General features: G+C 35.4%; 1 protein-coding gene across 3 annotated transcripts in view; it reads left to right on the plus strand.

Annotated features, from left to right (window-relative positions):
* The window catches only part of LOC114883104 (cadherin-99C), a 111,791-nt gene extending 99,439 nt beyond the window's left edge, over positions 1 to 12,352 (plus strand). For all 3 annotated transcript variants that reach the window (XM_029200534.2, XM_046287002.1, XM_029200535.2), the window contains 15 exons: positions 790 to 1,008; positions 1,612 to 1,806; positions 3,341 to 3,628; positions 4,214 to 4,531; positions 5,304 to 5,444; positions 5,631 to 5,915; positions 6,435 to 6,608; positions 6,818 to 7,027; positions 7,275 to 7,406; positions 7,480 to 7,596; positions 7,901 to 8,299; positions 8,618 to 9,246; positions 9,701 to 9,931; positions 10,732 to 10,961; positions 11,266 to 12,352. In XM_029200534.2, coding sequence (XP_029056367.1) covers positions 790 to 1,008; positions 1,612 to 1,806; positions 3,341 to 3,628; positions 4,214 to 4,531; positions 5,304 to 5,444; positions 5,631 to 5,915; positions 6,435 to 6,608; positions 6,818 to 7,027; positions 7,275 to 7,406; positions 7,480 to 7,596; positions 7,901 to 8,299; positions 8,618 to 9,246; positions 9,701 to 9,931; positions 10,732 to 10,961; positions 11,266 to 11,585 — 3,888 coding nt within the window. In that variant the 3' untranslated portion in view covers positions 11,586 to 12,352. The remainder of the gene's footprint in view (positions 1 to 789; positions 1,009 to 1,611; positions 1,807 to 3,340; positions 3,629 to 4,213; positions 4,532 to 5,303; positions 5,445 to 5,630; positions 5,916 to 6,434; positions 6,609 to 6,817; positions 7,028 to 7,274; positions 7,407 to 7,479; positions 7,597 to 7,900; positions 8,300 to 8,617; positions 9,247 to 9,700; positions 9,932 to 10,731; positions 10,962 to 11,265) is intronic.
* The last annotated feature ends 2,633 nt before the right edge of the window (positions 12,353 to 14,985 follow it).

Raw genomic sequence — 14,985 nt, forward strand, 5'->3', positions numbered from 1 at the left:
TTAGAAGTAGCCGTATTATTGATTACGTGCTTTCTATCAGTGAAGTATAATAACTCGAAAAGTATAACTGACGTACAAAGCATTTCCATTTCAACGTTTCCATTACGTCAGGTTCAAGATTTGCTATAGTGAGTCACAAAGCACCCAATTAAAACTTTCATTCGAAGTGTCAAAGCGTATTCAGAATGGGAAACCTTAAGTAGGACATCCTCTTTTATGTAATCATATCGTGCATCTCATTTGCTTAAATTATAATGCATTAACATATTATCATGTAATACAGTATATTATATTACACAGTATAATATTACGGTATTCTTATAAGGCGTGGAGGAGCTAAGCTGATCAATTTCGTCTTCCTTGAATTAAATTTCATATCTTACATTATAATTTATAATTAAGGATACCTTATATAAAGTCATTCGAAAAATAATTTATTTTTGTAATTTAAAAAAGAAAACTAAATTTCATAGGATCAAATAATTGTTAATAGATATTATTATTTCAAAATTATTGAATTATTAAATTAATGAATGCTTTTTTTTATTAAAAAAAATCTTTCCGGAAATTATTAATAATTTTTCAAACGATTATTCGAATAGGGTATTCAGAAACGGATGTAACTTTCCATTGCGCTCGTAGCAAGAAACATGAATCGCGAAGCGAAACACAGCGAACAACCCTTCATCTTTAATACACGATCGATTTCTTTGCATTGAAATCTTACGCGACACCATAGTAAACCATCGACGAACCGGTTCTATGCATTGTGCATTTTTTTCCCACCAGGTATCGAGTGGAGTGTTATCCGGAATACTCAATATATCGCCGGAGAAAATACAGGCTGTTGATATGGACAGTATAAACGCGCCTATTTATTACACGTTCCTCAGTGGCAACCCATCGAATTATCGAGAGTTTTTCGAAATAAATCCAAATACAGGCGCCGTGAAGCAAATCAAAGCGGTGGATACGACGGTGACCAAGAAATTCGATATCATCATTAAGGTGAGTATTGTAATAATCGACCTCAAAAATTGAAAATATTTTCTTTTCAATTTTTATTTAGTTTAATAACTGTAGGAAAGACCAATTAAAAAAGTAATTTAAAAGTATATACAAAAGAGCCCATACAAGGGTGCACCAATAAGTTTCCGTAATCAACGTCTTTTACCTTGGAAACCAATTTCTTGTATAGATCCATTAGATTCTTATTTTCCACTTGCAATACTCCAACTTTGTCCAGAACACTTTGATAAAGTTCCAATATTTGTTGGGAGAAAGTTTGACATCCAGAAGAAGTTGTAATTTAATTCTTCCAACTTTTTGGTACCTTATTTTATTAGTTACTCTCAACTTGCATAATTATAATAGACGCATAAAAAAGTAATTTTTATTCTTTAATTTCTTCTTAATAGCTAAAACAGAAATTGGCATTAAATTTATTTAAAAAATTACAGGAATACTCCAAAGTGCTTGTTATTTCTTTTCTTTTTAAAATAATGAACTCTACGAAGTTAATCAATCGAATTCGAATTTATCTTCTGAACACAGGTTAAATTCAAAATCCTGAAATAATACTAACTAATCTATTCGTTTGTTTCACGATAGGCTGTCGAAGTATCCGAAGCGAAGCGATCAGCTACAGCCAAATTGACCATTACAGTGAAGCCAGTAGACAGTAATCCTCCAATTATAACAGCATCAAACGTGGAGGGTTTCGTGGACGAGAATGCCCCTATTGGAACAAAAGTTATTGATAAAAATGGTGATCCTATAGTGCTCACTGTTTCGGATGCTGATTTGGTAAGTTCAATCAGTGCGTTGACCGCTTAATTTCCCTTATCACTCGCGAATGACAATTTCGTTTGTTTATTATCACAACGATTATTGTATAAGGAAAGAAAAATATTTGGTGAAAGGATCGACGGGTTAAGCAACGAGGACAGAAATGAATATTTACACGGTAGATTTCAAAACGACTCGCCACCTCTTCGATGACGGGAGGAAGTCGATTACATAATCTGAAATACATATTTTATCCAGGAATATCCGTAAAATTAGCATATCGTTGTAAGAGATCGTGGTTATATACTGGCGAGTTAAATGGAGCAGCCAGGTTTACCGATAAGGAGCAACGATTATCATTGGCATAAAATTTGCAACAGGCAACGTTGCACTTTCTCGTTCTTGTACGGAGATTTCCAATTTCTACGAGCAAAATAATCCTTTCATCCGGTCTATCCGCTGGAAAATCCTTTCATAAGTTTCTATATTAAATTCTCTGACGTAATATGCAATAACCATACAAAAAAAAAATTGAAATCACTTGCTAATTTCTATAAAAATTAGAAGTATCTATTATCTGTAGCTATTTTTAAGTTTAACCCTCGAACGGCGGACCATGGAGAGAGCCACAATTTTAATTTAATTTTGTGCAATATTATTTTAAAATTTTCATTGTATGTCCGTTTTATTGAACCGCTGTAATCAGATGTAACAGTCTCGTAATAGCGAAAAAGATAACGGCTGATGCGTTTCATTTCAACAAGACATCGACAATTTCCGTCGAAATTGCCCAACCGGAACTGTACTGCACAGTCTGCCACGATGCAATTGCGCCGGGCTTCGGTCAGTCGTTAACGGACACATTTTCAGCAACTTTATTGCACGTGGAAGAGCGGATACGCCCACACGTTCATTTGCAAAGTCCTTTATGCGCCGATAGAATGAACGTGGATACGATCTCTTTTCTCGAAATGAACGTACTTCTTCGGGCCGATGTTTCGAATGTTGCTTCAGGATTGATCAACTTTGGGATATATAGGACTTATTTCGCTTGCATGGGACAATTTTAAACTAAATGAAATACATTGTAGATTTCGTTAATACTGCAACAAGTTTCTGTTGATCAAAGCTTTCTTTGCATGCTCTGTAGTCTCACGTGTGGCTGTTATAAATATTCACGAGATATTAGGTTCTTTTGGAGATGTAGTACTAGGGGTAGTAATTACTTTTCGTTATTCATTCATCAATTTACATGAGTTGTAGATATTATATAAAATGATGAACTTCAAAAGAAATGTTTAATAGGTTTTGATTTGATGATATAAAACAAAAGAGCAGTATAAATTTTAGAATAAAGATAGTAAAATAATATAATGAATAATTTCTAATTTAATATCCTTAGGTGAATATAGTAAAATTTAGAAAATGAAAATAATATGAAGTACAAAATGAAATAAAAATTGTAGCAATTTATATTAATTCGGTCCCAAAATTCCTAACTCCAAACTTGCAAAATATTTACATAAATGAAATAATAAAAATTGACATTTAGGGCCCAGAAGATCCAAAACCGGCGTACACGTTCGAATTAACCACCAATTTCTTTGCGATCGACCCGACCGGTGTGCTAATCATAAACGAAGAGAATCTGGACCGGGATCCTCCGAGTCCAGGCCGTTTCCGGTTTCAAGTGGTGGCCAGAGAAAAAACGGGTGTCGCAGCTTCCGCGCCATTATCATTCGTAGTGACATTGAACGACGTTAATGACAATGCTCCCATGCTTCCCATGATAGCTCCTATCACTGTTCAAGCTGGAGAAACAAAGAGAGTGGTGACAAAGGTAGGTAGACATTCACTGTGAATAATTCTGCGATATTAATGGTAACAAAGGAAGAAATTTGAATGGTGTTATAAGGGATACAATACTATGTCAGGAAGAATTGGACAGACGTTTTAAGGAGATAATAGTTTATTCAAGTACCATTTTCTTTTATGATGAAGTAAAAGAATAAGATGAATATTGTTCTTCAATTATAAAGCTATAATTGGAACAACTGTATATTTATTTTTCATTAAAATTCTTCAGGGAATTATATGGATATTGGACAAATATTAAATGTGTTGTAATAGTTTTCTAATAGATTCTTTTAGGTTTATAAATGATTAATTTTTAAAATACCTACATTATCAAAAGGCAATGAATTTTTACCCAAAATTATAATATCAACAAAATTGTAATATTTCATGGCTCCTATAAAATCCAAATAAATAAATACCATACAGCTTTCACTTCCCTCGTATCCCTTCTTCCCCTCTTTTCATAGCTATTTTCCTTTCATTCCCTTTCATCCAGATACGATAAAAATCGCATTTACACCTGCACCATATGTACGGCAAAGAATTCAATATCACTGGATCCCATCAGGTGGAGGCGACGGATAACGACGAAGGGGAGAACGCCGAGATAACGTACAGCATTTATCACGTGTCGAATAACGGGTTGCATAAATTTAAAATCGACCCGAAGACCGGTGTGATCGAATCGGTAAGGAAGTTGAACGCTGGCGAACAGTTCAGTATTACGGTTCAAGCAACCGACAAGGGTGGAAAGTATTCCCAAACCATCGTCGAGGTTAACGTAATCCCTGGACCTAATACCAGAAGCCCAGTCTTTCAACAACCGGTATACGAGGTGCAGGTCAGCGAGGGAGCCTCGATTAATTCCACGGTCGCAACAATTACTGTGAGTATCCTTAATTACAATGGAATAATTTAACCCTTTGCACGTATAAGCGGTTCTTCGTAATAAGATCTTGAGGATGCTGTGTTGTACCCTTAGCGAACTGTCTTATTACTTTGTAATGATGATATTATGATTATTGTGCAATAAAAGTTGGTATTTGTAACTATTTAACACTTAGTAAATGTAAAAGCAATCTAAGTGGAATATGACCACGTACATTGGATCTAGTATTTTTGGATATTGGATATTTTGATCTTGAAATTTGAAAATTTGATTCATTGTAACACATCAGAGGTTACTGAAATTAAGTAAATCTTGAACTTTACCAAAGTATGTTAAACAAACAGACCAACTGAACATTAGATTTTAAAACATACTCCTTGAGCTTGCTAATGCTCTCTTGAAAGTTTGCAACTCGCTAACTCTTCGTTTACCCTCAAGCAAACTTACCCCGTATCGTAGATTTGCTACTTTGCTACATATTCCTACATATCCACTTCTGATAAACCCACACATTTCTGAAAATTAAACCCTTCGAGTACCATACTGACCCTTGACTTCTAAAAGCTTTAATCTTTTAATTAATCTATCAGGTAAGAGGTAAAGCTATGTAAAGTAAAATTAAAAAGTATAAAATCATTAGTAAGAAAAATTTTACATAAGAGGATTATTCAATCTCTTGAAAGATTATTTTCCTTTTATAAAATCATTTTTATAATAAATAAATATAAATTGTTTTATCCCTTGAACCTATTTAATATTCATTCTATAGGCAGTTGATCCTGAAAATGATCCAGTATCATACTCGATAGTTTCTGGCAACGATCTACGCCAGTTCGCGATCGGTGATAAATCAGGTGTAATCACTGTTATAAGGAAATTAGATCGAGAAGATTTAACCCGTTATCAGCTGGTAAGTTAATTTTACAAATTCCTTCGACTCTCGTGCATCCTTTAAATAATTATTAAATACACAGACACTGTTAGTTTCTATATTAAAAAATTATAAAGTAATTTAATAAATCCAAAAATTAGTTTTTTTCTGAAATAATGGCAATTCATTGAAAGTTCGATCTCCAATTACAATTTTATCTATCAGCTGATAAAGGCCGAAGATTCCGGTGGTCTCTCCAGCACAGCGACGGTAAACATCAAAGTAACTGACATTAATGACAAAAATCCGGAATTCGTGGATTTGCCATACGAATTCACCGTGAAAGAAGGTGAAGCTCGAAAATTAATTGGCCGCGTGCACGCTGAAGATGCTGATGAAGGTATTAACGCTGAAATCACGTATTTTGCACCGGACGATATCCCATTCACGGTGGATCCTGAAACTGGAGACGTGCTGACGAAAATCGTTCTGGATTACGAGCAGAATGATGTAAGTACCTGTTCGTGCCGGGTCAATCGTGACTCAGATCAACGATCTTATGAAATCTGTTGAACGAAAGGTTATCATAAATTGAAAAAATTTATCAAATCAAAAGGAAAATCAAAAGGAGTCTAAATTAAATTTAAATGATGACTGTTCCAGATTTAAGAGGATCTTAATTTTAATTTTTTCATTATTTTCAAGTATTATTATTAATAAATACTAGTAGTATTATTCGAAATACAGCAGTTTCAAAATTAAAGTTGACCCTCCCTAATTTAATTTAATTTTTCCAAATTTTACACTGCTTCTCTAAAAATTGTTCTTCCAATATATATAAAACCCTTCCGTTTAAAAATTATACAATTCAAGTTACGTTAATATTCTTGCACTTATATGTCTTGTAAGTTTTGATCTCGACTGACCCAGACTCCGCTGTTGAAGGGTTCATACGTTAATTTTAAAAGCAAAGTTAACACGAAAAGTTTCAAGTGCGCCTATAAAATTGAATTTTATTTAATTCCTCAGGAATACAAGTTCGTGGTAACTGCCAGAGATGGTGCACCAGATTATCGTCTGGCTACCGCTACCGTTACCGTGAAAGTTATAGATGTTGAAGACGAAGTTCCCGTTTTCCATCAGAGTAGCTACGAAGCCCGAGTTAAGGAGAATGTGCCCGATTACACGGTGCTTCAAGTGACGGTAAATCATGATACACTCGAACGACATTTTGTTGTTGATAAAATAAATGTTTCATCCAGAAATTAGCGCGAAACGTTAATTTCATGCGAGAGACTGGACAACTTTTTGCGTTGTCGATTCTCATTCTACTATTGTAGTGGAAGGAACGTGGTAAATTCTGGACGAATGATCATCCTTCTCGAGCCTAAAGCAAACGCAATTAATTCCAGGCTGATGATCCGGACACAAAGAAGCAAATCACATACATGATCAAACAAGGGGACACCGAGCTGTTCAGCATTGATCCGAAGACTGGAGTGATAAAAACCATCCGTGGTTTGGACTACGAGAGAGAGAATCAACACATCCTTATTATTGGAACTGTGGAAAATACCAGTGATTTGCCTGGTTCTACTACCAAGGTTGTGGTCAATGTACAGGTATTGATTACTATCATTTTTATTTTTTATTTTTCCACATCAAATGTTTAAATAATGAAGGCAAAATATATGAAATAACTTCGTAAGGTAATTGGAAATATTTCTAATATTGATCGTGAAGTTGACTAAATAGATTTAAAAAAATCATGATAGTGATGGAATAATGCTCTTATAATGAAAATTGGATTTCATATTAATTTTCTAGACAGCTACATATGTATGTGTATATATTTCTTTGTTATGTTAGGATGTTAATGATATTCCGCCAGTGTTCACGTCAGTACCGCGTCCGATTACTTTGGACGACGACGTTCCCATCAGTACGACGGTCATCAATCTTATAGCAACTGATTCCGATGGCACAGCTCCCGGAAATCAGGTATACATTCGCGATCCATCGACAGGAATCTCTATTCTGAAGCTGAGATTGCTATTGTCCGTTCTGTTCATAGGTGAGATACGAAATCGTCGGTCGTGGAATAGCGAACAAGTATTTCGTGATTGACCCAGATACCGGTGTGCTCAGAATTAGAGACGATTTGCGTAAGGAAACTGACACTGAATATCAGGTATTTTTCGTTTATTTATATCTGTTGTCTATTTTTCTTTATCAACCCTCTAGTCGATTATGACCCAGATTTACAAAACATATACGAAGATACCTAGTTTAAAATCAAGTATTCAGACTTTTAAATTAAGAAGTATAAATTTTAAATAATTTGAAAATTAGAAAATTAAATAAAAATACAATTTTAATTGCCGTAGTCTCAGGGATAGAGGGTCAAAAAATAACTCGCTGTTACTTCTGTCATTAAATTTGGCGCTATAATGAAATCTTTTAAATTCATGGGGTCGCGTTAATGAATATTTCAGGTCGATGTTCGCGCGTACGATATGGGAGAGCCGCAATTGTCGTCGGTCACGACGGTGCCGATTTACGTTCGTCACGTTGCGACGGTACCGCCGGAAATCGGCTTAGGATTCGCAGAAAACTCGTACAACGTCGATGTGCCCGAGGACGCGGGCGATAACACGCTCATCAAGATAATCACGGTCATTAATAGTCACGCCCACGATACGACGCCGTTGAAGTGCGAGATTTACAGCGGCAACGAGAATGAATTATTTGAAGCCAACGTAACGGAGGAACGAAACTGTGCGTTAAGGCTGAAGAAAGGTGCTTTGGATTTCGAAACGACCGAATCTTATCAAGTTAAGATCAGATTGGAGTCGCTGTCGGGTCTGCTGAACTCTGGCAGGAATACAACAATGGTAATAGAAATATACTTTTAAAATTTTTATCTAATAAATCAATTGGATATAATATTTTATGCAAATTGCATTTAAACAGAAAATTTTTAATTTTGCAAATTTAAGTTTTTGTTTAGTTGTCCCAATTTTCATTAATTTAATAGAGCTACTCATAATCGTTAGCATAATTAGGATTTTATTCCACTAAATTCTGAAATTCTAATTTCCTAACTTCCCAACTTCCTAACTGAGTCTTCAATTCAGGAGCTGCCATCCTTTCACCCTTTGGAGCTTATCCTTATTTTTCCTTAAAGAAGGAATCACATTTTCAATTTACAGGTGAAGATTCAAGTGCTCGACGTGAATGATAACAAGCCAGAATTCATCTTCCCAGAAAGTAATCAAAAGCTATCCCGAGGGCGTTATTTTGCAGCGATACCCAGAGCAGCTCAGTTTACATCGACTGTGATCCAAATAAAGGCTCATGACAAGGACAATGGAAAATACGGGAAACTTGAGTACAAGATACTCGGAGGAAGAGGCTCGGATTACTTCGCCATGGACGGCTTTTCCGGAATAATTAGAACCACTGCTACGTTCGACAACGTGGATCCGGCGGAACTTCCGTTCAAATTCGATGTCCGCGTTCGGGATAATCCTAATTCGACTGACAACTTTAATTCAATCGTCGCTCCGGTCATTGTCAATTTGATTGGCGAGGAGAATCTAATGATCCTGGTGGTCCAAGACGCGTCACCCGATGTCTTGCAAAAAGAAGCACCTAAAATTGCTAGTATAATTGAAGAGAAGAGTGGTCTGTTGATTGGTATTGATAGAGTTGCTGTGAGGAAGAACCTGACCAAAAATGGCACCGTTGAAATGTATCCTCAGGACTCGGATGTATGGTTCTACGCGGTTGATCCAGATACGGAAGCTATTTTGGATAGAAATAGCTCAAGAATACAAAGGTAAGTCAATAGAAATCTTTTAGATAATATTAATTAACGATGTATGAAGAAGGTATACAGACATTTCTTTTTCCTCTTCAAAGGACCATTACCTTTTTGAAAAAAAAGTATTTGAAAATATTGTTCTTTTATGTTTACAGCAATTTTCATTTCTCTTTGTAACAATTTTTAAAATTAATTTTATTCGAGCTTACTCTATGTTCTGGCAGTTATTTTGCTTAAGTTTTTCCTTAAACCTTGATTTTCATTGGATCTACTGTTCTATAAACTGTAAACACTTATCACAACAGTTACGAGGCTCGATAAAGTCATAGTCATCATGGAATAACGTAATAGTTTTACATCACCATGCAGTTCCCACTGACTCGCTTCCTCGTGACTACTTCATAGACTTCTGTTATCGTACAAGGTTCTCCGGTTTGAAATTGCAAGAGGCTGTATTATTTTGTTCCAGATCTATCATAGAGAAGCCAGCAATGTCGAATATCACTTTCGACGTGTCTACTCTAGTTAGAGCTAACGCCATCGACATCCATGCACCTGTGATGCCAGCTGAGCCAGTTCGCACGCAAACTGCTATTGCTTTCAGTGGCGAAGTATTTCCTTATGCTTTGATAATCATCGCCTGTGTTATACTGATTTTAGGAATCGCTGGTATCATCTACATCTGCGTCTCTTGGTCTAGGTAAGTTCAATTCAAATTATTTAAACGAGATCCTTAAATAAACCTTGTGCTGGGCTAAGTTTTTGTTAGTGAAATTTGGAAAATCAAATGAAAATTATAGCAAAATTTATTCCCTGTTCAAGAGACAGAAGTACCTTATTTTATTTCTTTCCTTATTTCGACTGTCACGAAAAGTAATATGAGTAATAATAGTAATATGGTGGAAGTTTATGTTTCAAACGATTGATGTAACTTTAGTCTAATTAGCTGGGTAATTATTCAGTTTAACTGTTTTAACCTTCATGGAGGACCATGGAGAGAGCCCGAATTTTAATTTAATTTTACTAGGTACATCTAAACTTTTCAACAACAAATCATAAAAATAGTAATCTTATGAATCACCAAGGGTCTTCTTTACCTCACACAGTTACCCAAAATTGAATCACTCGACTTATAAATAATGCATCTTGTACGCCAAAGAAGGAGCGAATAATTCGGACGATTCTCTTACGACGCTCAGCTTTCGGTTATAATTATTGTGCCAACAACGTTGTTACCGTTAATATCGTGTGAAAGAAGTGTTTTCCAGTGTTACGCATGAATATTCATCGGTCGGACGGGTCGGCCCGCGTCGCATGCAAATTCATCGTTCCCTTTATTACCTCCATTAGAATTAATTACACTTTCCGGCGTGGATGCCTCCTAAAACATTTAACAGAGCGATACGTCAGAGGCGGAACCGTTCGCTTCGTTTCTTGCATGACTTTGCAGTCGACGGCGCATACTCTAGAGGGGAACTTTTGTTTCTGTCGTTTGCATAGATACAAGGCGTACAAAGAACGAATGCAACGTATGTACGTGGTACCGCGTTACGATCCTGTCTACGTGGAACCAAATTTGAAGGAGTACGAGACACAGGTGCTTCAGATGAGCGTCCCTGTCGACGACAATGACAGCTATAACGATCTCCAGCTAGATTTCAGCAACAAGAATCACGCGTTCAGTCTGGACAATGTTAGCTACATTACCAAAGAAAATGGGGAGAGTACAGGTAATCGAGATTATTTTTATCTTTACGAGGGTGTTACGACAGAAACGGGGACACGTTATCTCGTTGACTATTGAAGCAGAAATGACCATGTAGGTGGTATGACGTGGAGTTGAAAATTTCGTTATCAGTCCCTGGTGATCCCTCCAAAATTGGAGTGATTTTTCACCTCCTCATCCCCAGGCAACATTAAAATTTATAACACGGAAGGACATCTCCTCTATGTTCGCAAACTTTCATCATTTTCTGAACTTCCGGATTCAGGTTCCCCCAATATTGGTTTCTCTATAAGTTTGTCATCCCCCAGGTCAACAAAGTCCCGTAAGTTCGGAAGCGGCAACCACCGCTCGTGCTTCCAGCATAGCTGGAACCCATGGAGACGCAAACATCCACTCGTTGCGACGATCCACCCTCGGTAGAAAGAACCACAACAACAGCAACGCGAACACGGTGAACAACCACGACGCGACGCCGGTTTTGAACCCCCTCTATAATCATGGCAACGATCTGCTGAGTCCTAGCCCATCGAACGACAACGTTACGTTCAGGGAAAGGAAGGATTATTCTCATCTGGGATTTACGTATTTAGGCGAACAGAGCCCTGTGGAGACTACGACGGAATTGTAAGGGAAGTTACGAAACCGCTGTCGACGTTTCATGCTCAATCCGAAACTTTCCGCGAATTTCGAAGCAGCTGATTTGCTGCGCGTTAACGAGGACTCAACTGTGACTGATGATGTAATTTGGTGGATGGAATTGAGTATGTCGAGATGGTATGGGAATCGTGGAATTGGAGGAGTCTGTTCATCGATTGACGTCATTGATGGTCATTGAGAAGGACATAGACAGGTATTCGAAAGTATTTGAATAGCAATATGTTTGTCTGCATGGTAGATATTTTGTTGAAACGTTATTAAAAAGTAAATATAGTAATTCTATATATATTTAATTTGTACAGAATTTGGGATTTTGGTATTCACGAAAATGTGAATACTTTTTATTATGTTGACTCAAATTGATTTTAATGTCAATAATCAATTTTTTTTGTTATTTTTTTTAAATTTGTTATAAGAGTTGTAATCTATCTATTTTTATTAGAAACATACTGCGGTTTAAGTACTTTCATGTGCCTTTTGAGATTATTTTTTCACGAGCAGAAGAGTTATCCAAATGGCACCTGCTGAGTTTGACATTTGACTGATGATTTCTATATTTTCTAATGCAATATTCAATTTATAGATTTATCTAATAGTCTACGATATCATAACAAATGTACAGGGTCTTCGATCATACAGAGCTGGTAGCAGTCGAGTATGAAACGTGAGTAACAATATTTTTTTTATGAAATTGAAACTGAAAATTTCAACTTTTTCATATTTTTATTATTATATATAAATTTTAATAGCAATATCTGCAAAGGTACCTTCAATTTTAGTACATGTTTTGAAAACACCCTTACATGGACAAATTAAAAATCTAAAAGCATAAACATCGGACCTTTCAAAATTTCGTCTGTGATTAATAGTTTTCACGATAGGTATTCAACAAAATATGTATAACTCCAATATTTATTATTTTTATCCTTCAGTCTGTATGGTCGTCGGTTTAAAAAAAAGAGAGAAACTCGCGTCAAATATTTTTTTGGATTTTCTGAATTTTACCAAAAATTCATCAGAATTGGCATGTGCCAGTTGGGTAATCCCCTTGTAAAAAAGCACACCGTAAGCGCGTCGACTGAAAGCAAATGCCACTGCATTTCGGAAAAAAGGACGTAACGCTCGTTCGGCGTGACGAATCTGCAATTGAATTGTCGCAACAAATCAAATTTTTTACATCGAATCTCTGCTGTGCAATAGCTTGTGACCCATAAAAAACGATATTGCTAGATCTTATGAATTCCACGCGCTCGTGGAATACGGTAATACGTGGCTTCTGACGGTGAGTTCGCGCAAGAATTCCGAGTCACCGTACCCGTCCAATGTAGCAGTAAGAATCGACAAAACAATACAATTTATAAAATAGTATGATTCTGTGTGCCTGTGTGCATGTGTGTGTTACGTGAAATGTGAACGGCCCGTGAACTTATACGTGTATATAGGATGATTCAAGAAGAGGATCCAAGAATTCAGAAACCTATAGTATTCGTCGCAAAATTAATTGAAAGGTAAGAAGTTTGATTAAAATTAATGACATAAAAGTACCGAAAAATAGTAGTTATGACATACTAAATTAAAGATTAAGATTTCGTAAATATTGCTATATGAATATTTCGTCAATTTTCTTAATATAAAATGGCTACTTCCTAATTGCAACAAACAGTGATTAATTTTTAAACTTATAAAGTCTAATATATTTTCATGACATAAAAGTATTATTAAATGGCACTTATGGCGTATCAATTTGAAGCTTAAGACTTCCTGAAAGTGGCTATATAAACACTTAATTAATATTCTGAACCCTTGAAATACCATGAGTACTATAAGCACCTTGTCTTGTATGCCCTTTTTTAAACACCCTATATATACAAAAGACCCGCTTGAACCCATTGTATATTAAGACCTTTCTATTTATAACTGCGCGTTTGCTCATATTATTTTATTATTTTTTAACGAATATTCAACGAACGGTAGGCATCGTTGTGAAAATACGTGTGAAGATGTTCAATACTGATTTTTCTACGTCCTAGCGTGTCGGACGTTACTTTTCTTCCGTACTTCCTGTCGTCAGCTTCGAAAGACGACAGCTGGCAGTCGTGGCAGAAGAGACAAATGTGATTTTGCGAATTTTACTGCCTGCTGTCTTTTTGACAGCGTTGAAAAATACGTATTATTACTTTGCAGCGATTTGAATAATTGCTTTGTTTGCAGAAGATCTGAATACAAGTGGAGGAACTTGTTCATTTTTGTACTTAATGCGAGACAATCTATCGTAAACTTATTGCGTCCTTTGTATGTAAGGAATCTTGTTAAATTGTTTATTAAGGTGCGTTACACGAAGAACAATGCGATGTAGGAGAAATTTGAACGAGAAAATTGCGAGACTTAATCGATTAAATCTCTAGTCGTGTGGCGTGCAACTGAGATATTCTACGACAAATTCGATTGAGGAGCAATGTCGAAAGTTATTGATTACGTGCATCGCCAATTTGTTGACTAGAGCGTTAACATCTTTTATCCATAGTTGCGTGTTGTTTAAGACGAACGAAACACGAATGCTGTAAAAATTGTTAATACCTAATAAATCTATTATATTTACATAAAAAGGCGATCCCTTTTAAAAAATTTGAAACCACCATTTCAATATTTGTCAGTGAATTCATTCATGAAATATTATAAAAATTCAAAGAATTTTTAAGATTTAAATAGGGTAATAAAAAAGGGAAAATGACAATGCAATCTCATTACTATTTAAATTCTAAAACATTTGTTGTGCAGTTTCTGTACAGAAAAATTATGGCTAAATGAAAAGCTAGCTGTAATTAAAATGAAATATTATTATGAATGAAAAAGAATTGAAATTCTAAAGTTGACCTAGTTTTAAATCTATGTTTAAAGAGGATGTTTAAAATAGGTTTCGTTATAAAGTAAGTAACGGAACATTACTACCTATACTATCTATAACTTACATTTTAATTAAAATAAAAATAGAATCTTCTACATCAAAAGGAAAACAATATTAATAAAATAATTCACTACATTTCTTACTTCATAATTTTATTTTACACTAACAAAATACATTTAATTTACTATTACACAAATAAAGGCAACAGAAATATCAGTAAAGTACCACTAAAATAAAAATAAACAAATGTCTTAAATATTACTTATTGTTAGACTACAGATAGACGTATATGTGTACTCAAAAGCAAATATCTAACAAAGTTTTGAGATACTGTTCACACAGTTAGAAACAATACCACACAGCATTTCAAAACTACCTAGTTCAATTAAACCTAGCTAGAAGTTACAAACAACTTCATCCCAACTTCTGAGCGATATGCCACGAAACCCATAAATTTCGCAAACAG

The sequence above is a fragment of the Osmia bicornis genome, chromosome 9 (assembly GCF_907164935.1).
Source record: "Osmia bicornis bicornis chromosome 9, iOsmBic2.1, whole genome shotgun sequence".
In the NCBI taxonomy this organism is placed as follows: domain Eukaryota; kingdom Metazoa; phylum Arthropoda; class Insecta; order Hymenoptera; family Megachilidae; genus Osmia; species Osmia bicornis.